This window comes from Aulonocara sp. 'chitande type north' Nkhata Bay, linkage group LG14, assembly GCF_057382095.1.
Source record: "Aulonocara sp. 'chitande type north' Nkhata Bay isolate Kocher_YH1m ecotype deep benthic linkage group LG14, A_spYH_male_GT1.1, whole genome shotgun sequence".
Classification (NCBI taxonomy): Eukaryota; Metazoa; Chordata; class Actinopteri; order Cichliformes; family Cichlidae; genus Aulonocara; species Aulonocara sp. 'chitande type north' Nkhata Bay.
The window spans coordinates 39,354,779-39,371,407 of record NC_141357.1 but is presented as its reverse complement, the minus strand read 5'-3'; the positions used below and the strand labels follow the sequence as shown (position 1 = coordinate 39,371,407).

General features: G+C 46.7%; 1 protein-coding gene across 1 annotated transcript in view; it reads right to left on the bottom strand.

Annotated features, from left to right (window-relative positions):
• Positions 1-523: 523 nt before the first annotated feature.
• plekhg2 (pleckstrin homology domain containing, family G (with RhoGef domain) member 2) overlaps positions 524-16,629 on the bottom strand; it is a 73,353-nt gene continuing 57,247 nt past the window's right edge. Inside the window, exons 8-16 of the mRNA XM_086262542.1 lie at positions 9,819-9,969; positions 5,771-5,902; positions 4,664-4,846; positions 4,408-4,500; positions 4,229-4,315; positions 3,586-3,619; positions 3,395-3,493; positions 2,019-2,120; positions 524-1,036 (exon numbers count right to left, since the gene is read on the bottom strand). Of these exons, the coding sequence (XP_086118668.1) occupies positions 933-1,036; positions 2,019-2,120; positions 3,395-3,493; positions 3,586-3,619; positions 4,229-4,315; positions 4,408-4,500; positions 4,664-4,846; positions 5,771-5,902; positions 9,819-9,969 (985 nt within the window). The 3' untranslated portion in view covers positions 524-932. The remainder of the gene's footprint in view (positions 1,037-2,018; positions 2,121-3,394; positions 3,494-3,585; positions 3,620-4,228; positions 4,316-4,407; positions 4,501-4,663; positions 4,847-5,770; positions 5,903-9,818; positions 9,970-16,629) is intronic.

The window sequence follows — 16,629 nt, the reverse complement described above, 5'->3', positions numbered from 1 at the left end:
TATTATTGTTTTCAGGCACTTAGCAACTTGGCATCTGAAACTACATAACCACAAGTTTCATGTTTGAACAATGCTTGAGCCAGGCAGGCCCGAGCCAAACCCACACCCCGAGAGCTGCAGGAAACATGAGTCGGTCTAATTTGCTTCTCGCAGTCAACGACATGCATATCGGAGCAAACACATTTCCAAGTTCAAACATGTCCCACTGTGGCAACCCCTCAGCTTTGCAGCTTTCAGCTTTCCCATTCAGAAACAGACGTGATGTTTCAGAGCTCATCTTTCAGATTTCTGCGCTTCAGCAGGTAAATGTCACTCCAGGAGCAACAGCTCCCCCTGGCTGTGGAACTGCACCATTTCTATTCACAAGTTGTGAAAAACAAGTTGTGGTGAACAGCTGTTGTTAGTTACTGAGATCCAGGCCCAGAACCAAAGTCCGCACACTCGGACTGGGAGACTGGTTCCCGATGAGCTCACGGATTCTTTCTGAGCATCTCTGCCAGCTCCGCTCAAACGATTACCCACAATTCATACATCACTGTGGCACTAAACCGGGGTTTGTAACAAACGCACAAACAGGGAGCAATCCACCTGAAAATGACTGGAAAACTCCCGTTTTCTGGAAAGCAGAGGGATTATTCACCAATATTGTTTGTGGATTTCTCTTAATTATTTAGTTTTGAAGTAAAACGAGTGTGGATGAAAGACGGAAGAAAGTCCATCGTTTTGCCAGAAAACATTAACCAGGTCTAAGCGCCGTCGTTTGCAGCGGAGGAATCTCTGTGGGAGCTTTCTTTGCTTCTCCACCTCCACGTGACCCTGGAGCTGTGGCAGCTTTAAAACCCGATGAACTAAAACAACAATCTTATCAGCGACGGCTTTTTCAACCTGCAGAGAAATCGGACACAGTTCATTTCTGATTGCTTTGTTTCATTTTAGCTCTCAGGGTGATGTTTGGGTTCGGGCCTCATCATGTGGATAAGAGTCTGACTCGTCTCACCGTTGGGATGAAACACTGCTTCGATGTCTTTGGCAGGAGCTGGAACAGAGGAGGGGAGGCTGGTTATTGCAACATAATATTTGCTGTTACACAACACATGGTCTCGTGGAAACGAGAAAGAGAACATGTTTTTGAGTTTCCTGCATTCACCCTCGTTATGTCAGGAATCTTCATCTTACTGACTGAAATACTTTCACCCACACAGACTTCCTGCCATAAATGACATCTACAGGAAGCGGTGTCTGAAAAGGGCTGGGAAAATCATCAAAGACCCCAGTCACCCATCACATGGACTCTTCACCCTCCTGCCCTCTGGGAGGCGCCACAGGAGCCTCCGGACTAAGACCACCAGGTACCGGAACAGCTTCTTCCCCACAGCTGTCAGACTCCTGAACTCTGCCTCCTGACATCTGACCCACGTTAAACTCATGGACTGGACATACACACACCCACAATGGACAACTGTACCCTCAAACACAATAATAACATGGACTGAACCACCACTCACAACCACTAGCACTTTATATACCTCTGTAGAAACTATCTACACCCTCACTTATCTTAACTGCACTACTGTAAATGCTGTATAGACAATCATTCTGTACAATAACTATACTTCTACGACTGTTTATAACTTGCAAAGTTCATATTTCTGTATAGTTTTCATATTTACATCCTGTTCATAGCCTGTACACACTTATAGTTATAACATATTAATAACATACCTTCATACTGTGTACATTGCAACATACCCATAATAGACCCATATTTTGTACCCATATTTTTTATTCTATTCTATTCATTAAAAGCACAATCTCATAGCTGCTTCCACGATGCAGGACTCTGAGCTGCAGTGTTTCAGGCTGCTGTGAGTCACCGTTTGGATAAAGTCAGTTTCACTTTCCCTGCTGCTTCGTTGTGTCTCTTTGATTAGAGCATCAAAAAGCAGATGTTTGCTGTTTTATATGAATAAAGGGTGGAGACTCTGAGCCTGAGCTGTGGCTGAAGCCTGTCTGAGTACCTGACTGCCTCCTGGTGCGTCGGTACGGCAGGTTTCCCTCCAGCAGCAGAGGCAGGTTCTTCCTGGACTTCTCCGGCGTGTACATGAGCAGCTCTGGAGGCTCTGCAGGACAAACAGAGCAGAAAGAGGCCCTCGTGTCAGGGTTGAAATTCAAACTGTCCCGTTCCTGGTATGATAGACTACATGACTGTGAGCCGCCTTACATTTTGGGTGCACAAAAGTTGATAATATTATCAAAAGGTTTCTCAAACAGTTAAGACGAGGTGATCGGGTCTGTCATTTGGAATAGACACAAACCAGAAAAAAACTTTTAATTTTTATGTTTATTTAAGCGTTATCTGACAGTATGTTTGCACTACCATATGGAAAAGAAATAGTAAAAACTTGTATGTGATTACTCATGAAAGTGGCCACTTTCTCATTACTTTCATACATTGTTTTCGTAAGTATCCAAAACATACAAGTTTCATTATATAATTTTTCAAGAGATCTTATATCTGTTTTCACTCTTATATGCTTTTCATACAAGTTTCAAACAAGACAGATACAAACTTTATAAGATTTATATATATCTTTTCCATATGGGTAAGTACCGCAGCAATTTCCTAATGTTGTAAACCTGCTCAACATTTGGCAATAAAACCCTTCTGATTCTGATAAGCGTGTTTTTCAGATTCTTAGATTTAGTAATGCCGTGGGGTGGGGGTCAAACTTTAGCACAGTTGTTGTGCAATCGCTCAGGGGGGCCGTGGCCGCCAGGCTCTCGGAGCTGACTGTGTGCTGGAGATCGCTGTGTGGGTTCAGGAACACGTCACCGTAAGCAGGGACCGCCGTCACCTCTGCAGTCACACGTGAAGCTCGACCTCCACCACTCAGACGGAGGCTGCTATCAGTTCAAAGCTAGCATCCATGATGGGGCCATTAGCGCACTGGCAGGGGTAACCAGGCCATCTGAGAAGGTCCCAGTAATGATGACGCACACCTCCGGGTTCTGAGGCTTCTCGGAGAACTCTTTCTTTGTTCGGTCAGATGACAAACCTGCACCCTGCTCGCTTTCCACGAACCAGCGCGCCGGCTAAACTGACCCGAGTACAGACCAGATCTGCTGCTGACTTCATGCAGCCAAAAACGCCCGAGCCGTATGAGGCAGGTTCGGGAGACACGTCCGGCGTTGTGTACTGAAGCTCAGCTCAGAATGAGCACATATCCTTCAGAAAACCTTTATTTATGTCCAGTCTGTGCGTCCACTTAAACAGACGCTAGATTAATGCACAGCTTTCCCCATTTTCGGAAACGTGTTACAAACAAGTCGCAGTCATGACCTGTGAGCAGGAGAAGAAGATGAGGAGCAGCTCGAGAAGGAGGAGGTGACTGACCCTGACCTGACTGACGCCTGCCTCGGTGATAGGCGTGGATGTCGTCCAGCCGCGGAGACGCAGATGACTTCTTCAGGTGGTCCTGCTCGAACTGAGGAGCTGAAACACAGGAAGTGATGTCACTCCATCTGCAGAGGCTGAAAACTGTTATATAAAAATGCTGAATACGTGTGTGTGTGTGTGAGACTCACACTGACAGAAGTTGTCTCCCAGGACCTGCCTCGCCTGGAAACGATCAGTGAATCAGTCAGACGTGTGAGCAAAGACAAATCCTCACATTAACCAGGTGGATTTAAATGAACAGGTGAGACGCTGACTCCAGTTAGCTGGCTGGATGTGGGATGTTAAATATTCAGAGTCAGTGTGTCCACTGTAACCTGGTTACAAACATGGATGTATCACCATCCTGCTCATGTTACAGGACATCTGCTGCTCCTTACTGTTTACACCAGCAGGGGGCAGCAAAGATCTACAAAAGCTGCTAACGCTGCACTCTTTACTAAACTCTACTGCTACTGCTGGGAGCACGACTACATGCATGTTTCCTCGATCTTTGCTGTGAACATTATAAACAGCTGCTCAGGTACAGATCGCGCTCTCACTGCAGTGCAAATCAATCCAATCAGCTGCTAACAGAGGCCGTAAAGCCACCACAGCCAGGTCTACTCAACAATCGGATCTCCTCCGAGCAGCAATATGCTTCAAACCACAGTGATCGGTGCTGAACTTCACCTGTGGGCAGGTAAGAGTCAGCATCTAATGTGAGTGTCTTTGGATGGTGGGGAGAACGTGGGAGCTTCACACAGGAAGACCAGGACATGTGAACCTGCTTACCTTGTGTGGGAGTGATGCGGGATGGTTTTCGACGATCAGCCTCTTGAGGTAGTGCACCCACAGTCGCTTCTCCTCCTGATTCTTCGTCTGCAGAACAAAAAAACAGGATCCAGACACAAACAGTGAGGTCGCTGCATCTGAGATCCAGATTTAAGGCGGAGACTCGAGGTTTCCCTCACCTGGACTACATGCTGCTGTTTGGGAATGGTCTGGTCGGACACTCGGAAGCACAGCGGGTCCTTCAGATTCTCCACCAGCAGGAGATTACAGCACTGCAGGTGGAGGAGCAGACACAGAGACAAACGTGAGGAACCCTGAAGGTCAGAGCATCGCTGTGGCGATGAGCCTCTGTTTCCTGGGGGGTCGCATGTGTGTTTGTTGTGATGCAGGAGTGCAGACACAACCCACGACGGCCTCAAACGTGTTGTTACTTACAAAAATATGTGTGCTGTAGACAAACTGCTCCATCCTCTTCTTGGCAATCAGCAGCATTTTATCGAACAGGAAGAACGCTCTCTCCTTCTTCACTCTGTGGACTTTAAAGGAACCTTCAAGAACCAGCTCGCCGAACCCGCTGAGGTCCGGCCCAGTCCAGTTCACCAGCAGGGACTCGATTTCCTGGAGCGAGACATCGGTGAAAGGTCACAGGCTAACCACAGTGGAGTGAACCCGACCTAAACCTGCTGATCTGCACCGATCCTTCATCTTCAGAAAGGTTCTTTGGAAAAGCACAGCGTTCTCTAGAGAACCAGTTTTCTCAAAATGCCTGCATGGGTCACAAAGTTCTCAGTGCTGAAGGCAACTGGACGTCTTTAGGTTCTCAAAGATGTTTCACCTCAGACCTGAAAGGCTTCATCGGTTCTCAAAGCACATGGGGGTCCCAGCTATGCAACAACTAGCTAGGTAACATGCTAACTAAGCTAACTCGCTAACTAGCATCAACTTGCTAGTGATTGCGCTCCAAAGCTCAGCTAAATCTGGTCACAAACCCATGTTAACGATGGCTAACATGCTAACAATGAAACCTGCAAATATCGATCCACAAGCTCATATGGTAGCTGTGTCCATCTTTCATATACAGTCTTTGTTAATAGATGCTGAATGGCAGCTCGTAGGTAGACCAAAGATGTCCAAGGTGTTCTACATCGTGGGCCACATGGACCGGACGAGTGAAACATCCTCATTCTGTCAGTGTAAAGACGTTTAACTGAAACATCGTCATATAAGAAAAAGACGAGTAACTTCAACAGGACATCTCAGATTTCGCAGATAAAAAAATCAGTGAAAGAAATCTGTCAGCATGTCGGGAGTAAATGTGTCATTTTGTTTTTTATTGTGGACTCGTCGTAAAAAGCTGAACTATCATGAAAAACAGGAAATTTCATGTTACTTAATTACTTTGAGTAGTATCAGTGCCCTCCTTCACATCTTCCAGAGCCATCTAGTGGGCCACTTTAGAGTCTGGTGGGCCGATTCTGGCCCCCGGGCCTTATGTTTCTCAGCAGCTTTTTTCACGTTGGGGTCCTGCATGATCATCGTTACCTGCAGCCGCACAGCGTGCTCCTGTTTCCTCTTCATGTCGTTGATGTACCATGCGACTGCTGTCATGGTGACGATGGCATCCTCCACGACCTCATATCCGGGCTCGCTCTTGTCAAAGTGCTTAGAAAGTTCCTGAAACGAGACGAGACCCGCACATAAAAGACAGCTCGCACTCTGAGATCCTTCCCCGCTCTGATCCTCCGCCTGCTGAGGCCAAAACACAGACGGGGATTTCTCCGAGCCTCAGATAAACTGTGGTTTGTGTCCTCGTAACTTTTACTCAGTTTGCTTTGACGTCTTTGAGACCACCGTGAACACGAGGACGCGAAGCATCATTAACCCTTAAACTGCCACTGAGCCACCTCACCGTGCGGCTCTGTGGCGCAGCGGATAGCACATTGGACTGCAAAGGTTGTGACTGAAGCTGCAGATCAGCCACATTTCATTCGTGCTCATGGAGTCGTTCTGTGAACTCTGGAGGTCAAAAGCGTCGCTTCCCTGTGAGAAGCATCGGACTGGAAGTACAAGTAGCTCAGAGTATGTGTGCAGTTACATTCCACTGCACCCTGAAGCGCCTTAGCACAGAATGGACTGAAACGGGAGCAGCTGAGGATTCTGGGAAAATCCCAGCTCGGATCCAAACACGTGTTTGACCGATGTTTAAACTGGCCGCCGTCATCAGAGCGGCAGCGGCAAATCCTGCAGACCAACGAGCGAGAACAAAGAGCAGCTTCAGCTGTGTCATCCTCCCGCCCGCTCCTAGAGCTGGGCTTGGACTGGGACCAGTGAGGAGACTCGGCACGTTCACTGGGAAAGCTGTTCCTGCTTCACGGAGCAGACGGCTGAGTGAGAAGGCCTCTGCGGCTTCAGCTTCACACCGTAGGAGCTCCTTTAAAGCACGCTCTGTGTGAACAGACGTGATGAACAAGTCCTCGCCTCTTCCAGGTGTTTGCGCGTCATGTTAAACATCTGGAGCACAAGTCTCCATTCAGCCAGATGTGATTATTAACGATGGGAATTTGGCACAGAAGAACAAATGGTTCTGCTCCTAAACCGGACCGCTTCAGCTTGTTTCCATCGTTTCATCCGTTTTGACTCTACTCAAGTATTTCTGCATGTTCACAATAATACACACGATGATACTGCAGTATCAGGTGGTATCTGAGCAGAATTACACGTGTGTGTAAATATTTCATTTGTTAGAATTTGTGGGTTTATTTTGTGCTGCGAGTCTTTAACTGAGACTCGTCTGTTTCAAACGTCTGCTGAGCTTCTCCTCAGAGTAATGAGAACACGACGACGGCCAGCCTGCAGTTCGCTCTCGTGTGATTTAACAGAGTCCCCGTTTCCTGGTGCTGACTGCGGCACAAACGGGCTCCAGCATCTGTTTGGTGTTTGTGCCAAAACTGACTCAACAAAGACAACGAGAAGCAGAGCTTACGACTGATCGACGAGTCTTCCTGTCACGTTAACTCGAGGCCGCTGGCTTTACTTCTTCTACACGCTGAAATCAGATAAGTTGAGTTTTAGGGCAGCTGTAGTTTCAAACTTCAACCAACTCTTTGCACAGCGGAGCCGACTCGCTGACTGTCCTCCGGTCGTGATCCTGTGTATGTTTAGCAGTTAGATGGCCGTCCTGCAGTTTCAGATCTTTGCGTTCTGCACAGACTCTGAATTAAAGTAAATAATGCAAATTTCTGTGCGTGCAGATGGCAACGGATTCACGGTTTAATCCCCATTTCATCTCTGACAGACTGCATGTGACTGCTCACGGACTCGGCGTTGTTGACCTTTATCGCCGTCTTTGCACAGCTGTGTTGCTTTGTAGACAGCGACTGACCACGCTGGTCTCAGTCGGTCCCTGTCTTTGAAACAGCCGTTTTAATCACTTCTGTCCTACACGTGCACACACGTTAGCGTGTCATGAGACAGAAGCATAACTGCACTTCACTGCAGCACAGACGGTAAAGGACCTGTGGTCAGAGGACAGAACAAAGCTGTGACAGAGCAGCTGCAGAGCGGAAAGAGAAGTTTGGACTCTGAGATGATGTCAGAGTTTATCCTCGTTTTATTGGTCCTGGGAAAAACCCCGCACACGTAGCCGAGGACACACACCGCTCGTCTTTAAAGACGCGACGCGCTGAGAGGTCTCAGCCTGACCCTCTGTTTACTGACAGGAGACAGACCTGTTGCCTGGAGACCAAAGCTTTACAAGGACCAATCAGCTTCCTCAGGGAACCACAGGGAGTGACATCATTAAGGATGTTTGGTGTTACCTGTGGAAGCAGGTACTCATCTAGCAGTATCAGGTAGGACTGAAGTCATTTATGCTGAACTAAAGCTAGTATTTGAGATGTTGAGCTACTTCTCAACTACTAGAATTTGAGGTGTTTGGATGCACTTGCAGGTGGCACCTGACCAAGTAACAGGCTTTTGTGTGCACAGTATCTGATAGCATTTAAATTCTCACCTGCAGTATTTGAGGTTCTATATGCAGTATTCATTAGTACAACCTGTATTAGGCTGTTTTTGAGGTGCTATGTCCAACATCTGATCGTATTTGAAGTTTAACTTGTATATCTGGAGGTATTTCAGGCACCGCATGCAGTATTTGGTAGTATTTGCGATATAACTTGTAGTATTAGGTAGAGATGGACCGATCCGATATTACGTATCGGTATCGGTCCGATACTGACCTAAATTACTGGATCGGATATCGGAGAAAAATAAAAAATGTAATCCGATCCATTAAATATCACGAAAGCACCTCACAAAACTTGCAACACGCCGTAACTCACCTCAGAACGTTAGCACGTCGGAGCAGTATGCATCACGTGATAGAGCAGCTGTGGCATGCGGGACCTGTCGGTGGTCTGGATAGCATGTGGAGCTTCGCTAGCAACCCGGCATTTCATCTCCGACAAAGTTATCCCGAGAGAAGTAAAGCAAGTGTGTAAGTCCATCTCTGAATGTAAAGCATTCCTGCGTTAAGCTTAACGAGCGATATATGGAGCGACTTCCTCCTCTTGCTGCTACTTCAATCATGAAACTGCTTAATGATCAGCTGATCGGCTTTTCTGTCGCGAGTCCGTCTCTCTAGTTTGTTTTTGGCCCACTTTGCACCAGAAAGAGGAAACCAGCGGCTGAACAACAGCAGCACGTTTAAGCTTGATCAGCTGTTGTTAGAATGTATTTAATATTACTTTCTACTCGAGGATCTTTTTCTACAGCTGACGCTGGTAACTGTGCAGGGGCGGATCTAGCAAAGTTTAGCCAGGGGGGCCGATAGGGCATTAACAGGGAAAAGGGGGCACAAAGACATACTTTTCTTTCTTATTCTCATTTAAAATGTCTAGCTTTTAATAAATAATTATCTGACACCCAAAGTTTTAATTTGATGTAAAATGAATAGAAGTCAATTACTGTATATAGTAACTATTAAGTCTAATATATATACCCTAGTAAGCTATAGTACTTTTTCCTTTGGGAAGGTACCATCTGTGCAGTCTGCAATTTTGTTGAAGAAAGATGTTGAATCTATTTAATATTTCTTGAAAAATAATTGATTTCTGTGCATTTTTTTTCACACTGCATCAAATTAAGGTTGATTACGTCGATTAAGCATCATGAGGTGGAGCGTGAGGGGTGGTTCCCTATTTTTTATTTATTTATTTTTGTTGTTGCTGGGAGTTGGAACCCTATTAGTTAGGTTGCTTAATATTTACGCTAAGTACTCTTTAAAATACCAGAATAGGGAGGATGGTGTAGGTTTAAGTTTATTAGATTGATCAGTATTGCTGAACTATGAAACATTTTTTTTGCATACAGGTATAACAGAATAGCTTTAGTGTAGTTGTTGTTTTAAACTTGAGTATGAACTTATACAAAATGCAGCAAGATATTAAAAAACAGTTTTGTTGATTAAAAAACACTATATCGGATTCATATCGGTATCGGCAGATATCCAAATTTATGATATCGGTATCGGTATCGGACATAAAAAAGTGGTATCGTGCCATCTCTAGTATTAGGTGGTATGAAGGGTCACCTGTAGCAGCAGGTGGTACTTGAGGATCCTCTGCACTGGTTTGAGCAGGTACGTCTCCAGCGGTAAGGAGTGGCTCAGGGTCGCCTGCCTCTCCTGGAAGAAACGAACCAGACTTTCGTTCTTCATGCACTCCCTCAGCACGGCCACCGAGCTGTGGACACAGAGCAGCAGAGACGGCGTTAATCATTAAAACCACAATAGATTCTCTTGAAGCAAACAGCAAGCCCCAAAACAAGTCGATGGATATCCAGGTCAGGTTACCGACATCTACAGAGTTCAGCCATCACCTCGTAGCATTTAAAGGTTCAAGGTTCTTTATTTGTCACATGCATAGTTATACAAGTATAACACACAGTGAAATGTAGAGGAAGAACATATATATATATATATATATATATATATATATATATATATATATATATATGTGTATATATATATATATATATATATATATATATGTGTATATATATATATATATATATATATATATACACATATATATATATATATATACACATATATATATATATATATATATATATATATATATATATATATATATATATACATAGTATATACACTGGGTGAATGTGCAGTAGTAGCAGCAAGCAGGTGAAAAAGCACGGGGAGGGAACTTTAACAGGAGGAACAAAGAGATGAGCTGGGGTGGAGGAAGGCCAGAAGACAATGGAGCTGCAGGAGGTGAGAGGGATGTCCTCAGCCGTTCATCAGAGGACGAGGTGAAGAAATGATGGAGGGAAGGAGGAAGAAGAAGACAGATGGAGGCGATTATGACAAACTAAAGAGCAAAAGGACTCCACAGCTGTTTGGAGCTTTGACAAACATTCATTACAAGTTTATAGAAGAACGAGAGAAACTGACGAGATCAGAGAGAAAGAAAAGATTCTGACAGAGAGCTTCTGGATCCAGTTCACCAACATTCATCACAATCAGAACAAAGAGCAGACGACGAGGAGAAGAGGGAGGGCCACATGTCCACGACGACGAGATAGAAAGAGAAGACAACAAAGAGTCTGAGGAAGGGAAAAATGGAAAGACAGGAAGTTAAAAATAGGTCCAGGTTATGAAGAAAGAAGCGACAGGAGAGAGGACGGGGATGGTGGTGAAAGAGGATGATGGAGGACAGTGGAGACTCGGCTGTCGGGTCCTCTGACAGACATTCATCACAGTTGGAAGCCAAAGAATGTTGGACGCTGGTGGAGGGACTGGAGGGAAGGAGGGAAGGGAAGAACGAGGAGGGATGAGGAAATAGGGGGCCAAAGAGGATGGGAGGAAGGAGGTCAAGGTAACGATGGGGACGGAGAGGCGAGATCAGGCTCTTTTTCTCCACAGGAAAGAGGGGGGATTCAGAGCAGTGCTAATATCTTCTGCAGACATCAGTGAAGTGCAGAGTCTGAAACGAGCTTTCAAACACAGCAGCTCATCTGTTTCTTCCCCACAGCGTCCTAAACACCACAACAGGTGATACCAACCAGAATATCGCCCGGATAATTAAAGAGTTTCATCTGCAAACTCACAGCTGAAACGTTAACCACAGTTTACAAAAAGGAACTTCACAGGTTCTCAGTCTAATCTAATCAAACATCATCAGGGAGGCGTCTGATAGGCCCACATTCATCCTGCAGCCAGACAAATATTACCTTAACCACAGAAACACGTTCATACCAACCAAAGAGGCGGTGGTACCGGCACTGTCCAAACCAAACCAGGCGCACATTTATCTCCAACCTATCAGGTAAGTTGTAGCAGCTGAACCTGCGCACCACCCAAAGAGTCCTGCAGCAGCACTGGATGGCCAGCAGGGGCATCAGAGGGGTGCAACACAGTTAATATGATGTTTTGGGACCCCCCGAATGGTGTGCCTACTTTTTGTGCATGAGGGGGTTCTTCTGGCTTCATGCTGGGGTGGTTTGCAGCAGAGCATGAAGCAGACGGATCTCTAAAACTGATGGAAAGGTGGAACATGAGATGGACCGGAAGATCGAGGCATCAGCAGCGATGCTGACGCTGTACCGGACTGTTACGGTGAAAAGAGCGAAGCGTTCTGTTTCCAGTCATAATGAGTTCATCAGTGTCACATCGACTGCTGATGATGTCTGCTCCGTCTCTGCGGGGTTTAAGCCCAGACACCAAACACCAAGCAGACAGAACAGGTCAGAGGTCAGGCAGGGAGCCTACTCTAAGTCTAGCCACAGTTGGGCGGGTTATAAAAGCAGACGACCACATCCGGTTCCACCGTGGTCACCGAGGCCGCAGCCTGAACAGACTTACCAAACCCGGACATCAAGGACTGGAAGCATGGAGCCGGGTCTGATAAAGCTCTGTCCTGCTCAGCCGGATCATGGATGGATCGACCCAAATACCCCGATTGCCACATTTTGGACCCTACAGCGCCAACAGGCAGAGTGCAAACATTTATCACCAGAGTTTACCACCCGGCTCCTTTCAACAGAAAACGTCTAATGTCTCAAATAAAAGTCAGACTGGTTCTGTGGACGATGACTTATTCTCCAGTGAACATCAGCAGAACAGCTTCAGGCTGTGGTCCCATGTTTTTGGGACAGAGCGAGGCCCAGCACAGGATCAGTGTGTTGCTCCTAAAAAGGTGCTCATTGATTTTAAGGCACTGGTTTGGTGCACAAACCAGGTGAGGCCATTGGGCTTGTGTCACAGAAATGTGCCTGTCCAACCACACTGAAAGGCTAATGTACCACTGTAAGGGTTTGGACAGCCTATCATATATCTGTCCATCCATTATTCCATCCATCCATCTATCTATCCATCCATCCATCCTCCCATCCATCCTCCCATCCATCTATCCATCCTCCCATCCATCTATCCATCCTCCCATCCATCCTCCCATCCATCCATCCATCCATCCATCCATCCATCCATCCATCCTCCCATCCATCCTCCCATCCATCCATCTATCCATCTATCCATCCTCCCATCCATCCTCCCATCCATCCATCCATCCATCCATCCTCCCATCCATCCATCCATCCATTCATCCATCCATCCATTCATTCATCCATCTATCCATTCATCCATCCATCCTCCCATCCATCCTCCCATCCATCAATCCATCCATCCATCCATCTATCCATCCTCCCATCCATCCATCCATCCATCCATCCATCCATCCTCCCATCCATCCTCCCATCCATCCATCCATCCATCCATCCATCCATCCATCATTCATCCATCCATCCATCCATCCATTCATCCATCCATCCATCATTCATCCATCCATCCATCCATCCACTCATCCATCCATCCATCCATCCATCCATCCATCCATCCATCCATCCATCCGTGTGACTTCTTCAGTCTCAGCTGCAGCTACAGCCCATTGTTCCTTCAGTGCTGCTGGTTTCAGTCATTGTGCAAATGTCCTGTTTATAAGGTTGAAACCTGCAGTCAGCTGAGACTGAAGACGTCACCTGATGATGACGAAACATCCAGATGAACAGAACCGACCTTTTGGGATTTCCGTACCTGGATGAGCACGAATTGGAGTTCGGTGTCAGCTACGCCACATCTCAACAGTCACCTGCAGAGTTTCTGAGCTTATACATAACTGAGACATGCAAGCAAAACAGCATTGTTTGTTGCCATGGAGGTTTTAAATGGTGTGGTATATTAATGTAAAGCATGTGTAAACTTTACAGCAATAAAAGGCTTAAAGAAGAGTCACTGTTCACAGTTGTGCTATAATGAAACCTGCAGCCGCTGGGATGACAACAGTGACAAATGTTAGGTTCATATAAAATGTCACAGAATGAACAGCAAAATTTAAGTCGCAAATTTTCTGTAGACAAGAAATGAAGCTGTAATGTGTCATCTCGGACTGAAGGAAGCCGACTTCAGCCTCAGATAAACACTCAGCTCTGCATGGAGAATTTAAAGCAGATGGCAGATATGAAAAATGTGCACCAGAGACATGCCTAGAAACTGCGTTTGGCAAGATTCCCATGAACTCATCCACTGGAACACACCGAGGACTTCCTTCAGCCCAAACTTCCACAGAGTCTCCAGGGTCGCTGTGCTTCACCTCGTGTTGTACGGATGCTCGGAGCAGAGGAAAGCAGTCAGTTTCACAGACTGCAGATAATCGCAGCCGCTCCCCCGAGCCCGAAGTCATCTCCACCAATCAGAGGTAACAAAACACCAACCTGCAATCTGCACAGCCAATCAAAACACTATTAACCTCTTAAATAGTCCCACCCGTGCGTCTACCTGTAAGCTTTGTTTGCATTGGGATAAAACGCCTGATTATTTGTCCAGATGAGTTTTCCACAGATATGCCGCACTCTACTTTTCCCAACTATCTGCTCCGACTACCGAGTTCGGAAGTGCAGCAGTCAGTCAGCAGGCAGCACCGGGGCAGAAAGACCCCAGCTATCCCGAGATTTCAACACAGAACCATGTTTAAAGTCCGGCGGTTAACCTGGACAGTCCTGCCGTGCTGTGACGGGGCGGAGATGAAGGCTGGGACATAAACCCAGTAACCTGCTCTGTTTCCCAGACGTACTTTCGCTTTCATGTGTGTTGAGTCTGATCATTCCTGGAACATTTCTCTGCTCTGTTAAAAGTTGGCTTTAATCAGGAGACCCCCTGCCAGCCTCCAAAGCCCGCTGGCTCTACAGCTCATCAATTTACAGCATTACAAACTGTGCTTGCATCCAAGTGGAGTTTAGCGGCATAAATTACCTCAGCATCTGTCTCTGTTCTCCCCATGGAGCTACCTACTGAGATTACATCCACATCTGTTCAAATCATTCTGCTGGCAGCCAGTTTCATGATACACGCACAGTGTTGTGATATTATAAAGACAAATATCTCCTTCGGTTTTGTTGCTGATGGTTTTCGATGGCAGAGAAGCTGCGTTCCTGGAGCCGATCTGTTGTTTGGTGCGTTTTCATTTTTGTGCAGGATCCCCGGGCAAACAAAGCCTCTCGTCTCGTGTTCCCAGCGGGACGACAGCAGAGTTCAGAAACCTGCAATCCAGCACATTTCCCTCCAAATCTGACCCAGCGGATCACTGTGGAAAAATGCAGAGCAGGGGCTGACAGAGACCGAAAGTCTGCTCCTCTGGTGATCGCATTACTGCGAGTTTGCTGAACGCTCGGAGCTAAAATATTCCACAGGGCTGATTCTGGCTAGTAAGACAAAAGTTTTGACCCAAAACCGAAAGATTTAAAGCAGCAGAAAGTTTGGTTCCAGATCTTTAAACCACGACCCCTGTGCTGATGGCTGCAGCACACGCAGGTGACTTGGAGACTCCTGTGGGACACAGCGAGGTGACCACATGAGTGAAAACTGGTTTCGAGCATATCTGAGAAGCTGAGGCTTGCAGGGATGAAACAGCTGAGGGGCTGATTCACAGCTGAAGAACTGACGTCCTGGTGCCTTCACGGACCTTCAGCAGCAACCACAGCATGCAGCGCTGCCTCCAGCACCCTCAGCCACAATAAACCCTGATCAGCTCAGACTTACTCTGATTACTTTTAACCTCTTTACAGCTGGGGTTGGGCTCACATCCACCCCTTCATCTGAGCCCTGAGGTTCGCTGGCTCTTTATTCTCACGTCTGCTGACTGACGGTGGCCGGCACACTCTCGCCATCCACATCAGACTTAAATATCTTCTCACGAACCCTTTTTAGGAACATGATCACCTGACATGTGTTATGGTTTCATCCTTGCATGCAAACATGCTGTTCAGTGATCTGTCAGTGTTTCACATTATTTCCTGTCTATGTGCAGTAACAAACACACAAAGTTTTCATGTGTCGGGTTTGCTGAAAGATTCCTGTGTTTCAGGCTGGGAAAAAGTACATTTGGCACCCGTGAGCATCCTAACACGCAGCAGCTGAAAAAATCAGCAGTTGAGAGGCCAGGAAGGGTCCAGCAGAGAAGGCAGCGATGCAGCTCGAAAAGCTGGAGACGCGCTGACAGAGACAGAGTTTCTGGGTTTGGTGGTCTGAAAGCATTTGACCTACTTATTTTTATTGGTGTTTAATGGAGCTTTAAGGAGGCGACAGGCAGATAGAGCGAGCGAGCGAGGTGAAGGAGGGGTCGCCTTCCACCCCGGCAGACTCGGTACGTGCCGAAGGGTTTAAACACACGGGGAGGCACATATGGGTGCCGATGAAGCTTTTACTGCGCATGTATGCAGTGATTTAAGTGCATCAATATGCAGACAGATGGAGGCCGGGCAGAGATCCAGGCAGGCCGAGCGCAGTCGGTCAGACGGTGGAGAGAAGACCTGCGTGAGATCAACAGTGACTCTGTTTGACTCTGCAGAGAATAAAGAGACGAAGCAGCCGCGGACGCAGACACGTGCAGTGAAACAGGGTAACGCTGCGCTCTGTGCCTCTCGTTCACATCTATCACTCACACGCAGCTCTCAGATCTCTGCGTTCGTGTTACTTCTTACTTCATTAACGGCAAAAACCAAAATAAATGTGACTTTTCTTCAGAGCATCGTACCACGCAGAGCTCTGCACGCTGTGGCAGAGACCGTCACGTGCAGCTGGTTAACGTGGGCGCGTGCTTTGTTTGAAGCTGGATCTGTGGATTTTTCACCACATTAACATCAGCCTCTCTGCTCAAGTTACAACCGCACGGTCTTGTGATCTGCTTCATTTGTGATGAGCGTGCAGAGTTTCCCAGTTACATTAACACTGCCTGAATAACGCTCTGCAGGCTAGGCTAACGCTAACAGACGACTGAAAGCTCAGGAAGAAGAAACCAAAGATGAGCAGACGTGTTTGCAGGAGAAGAGAC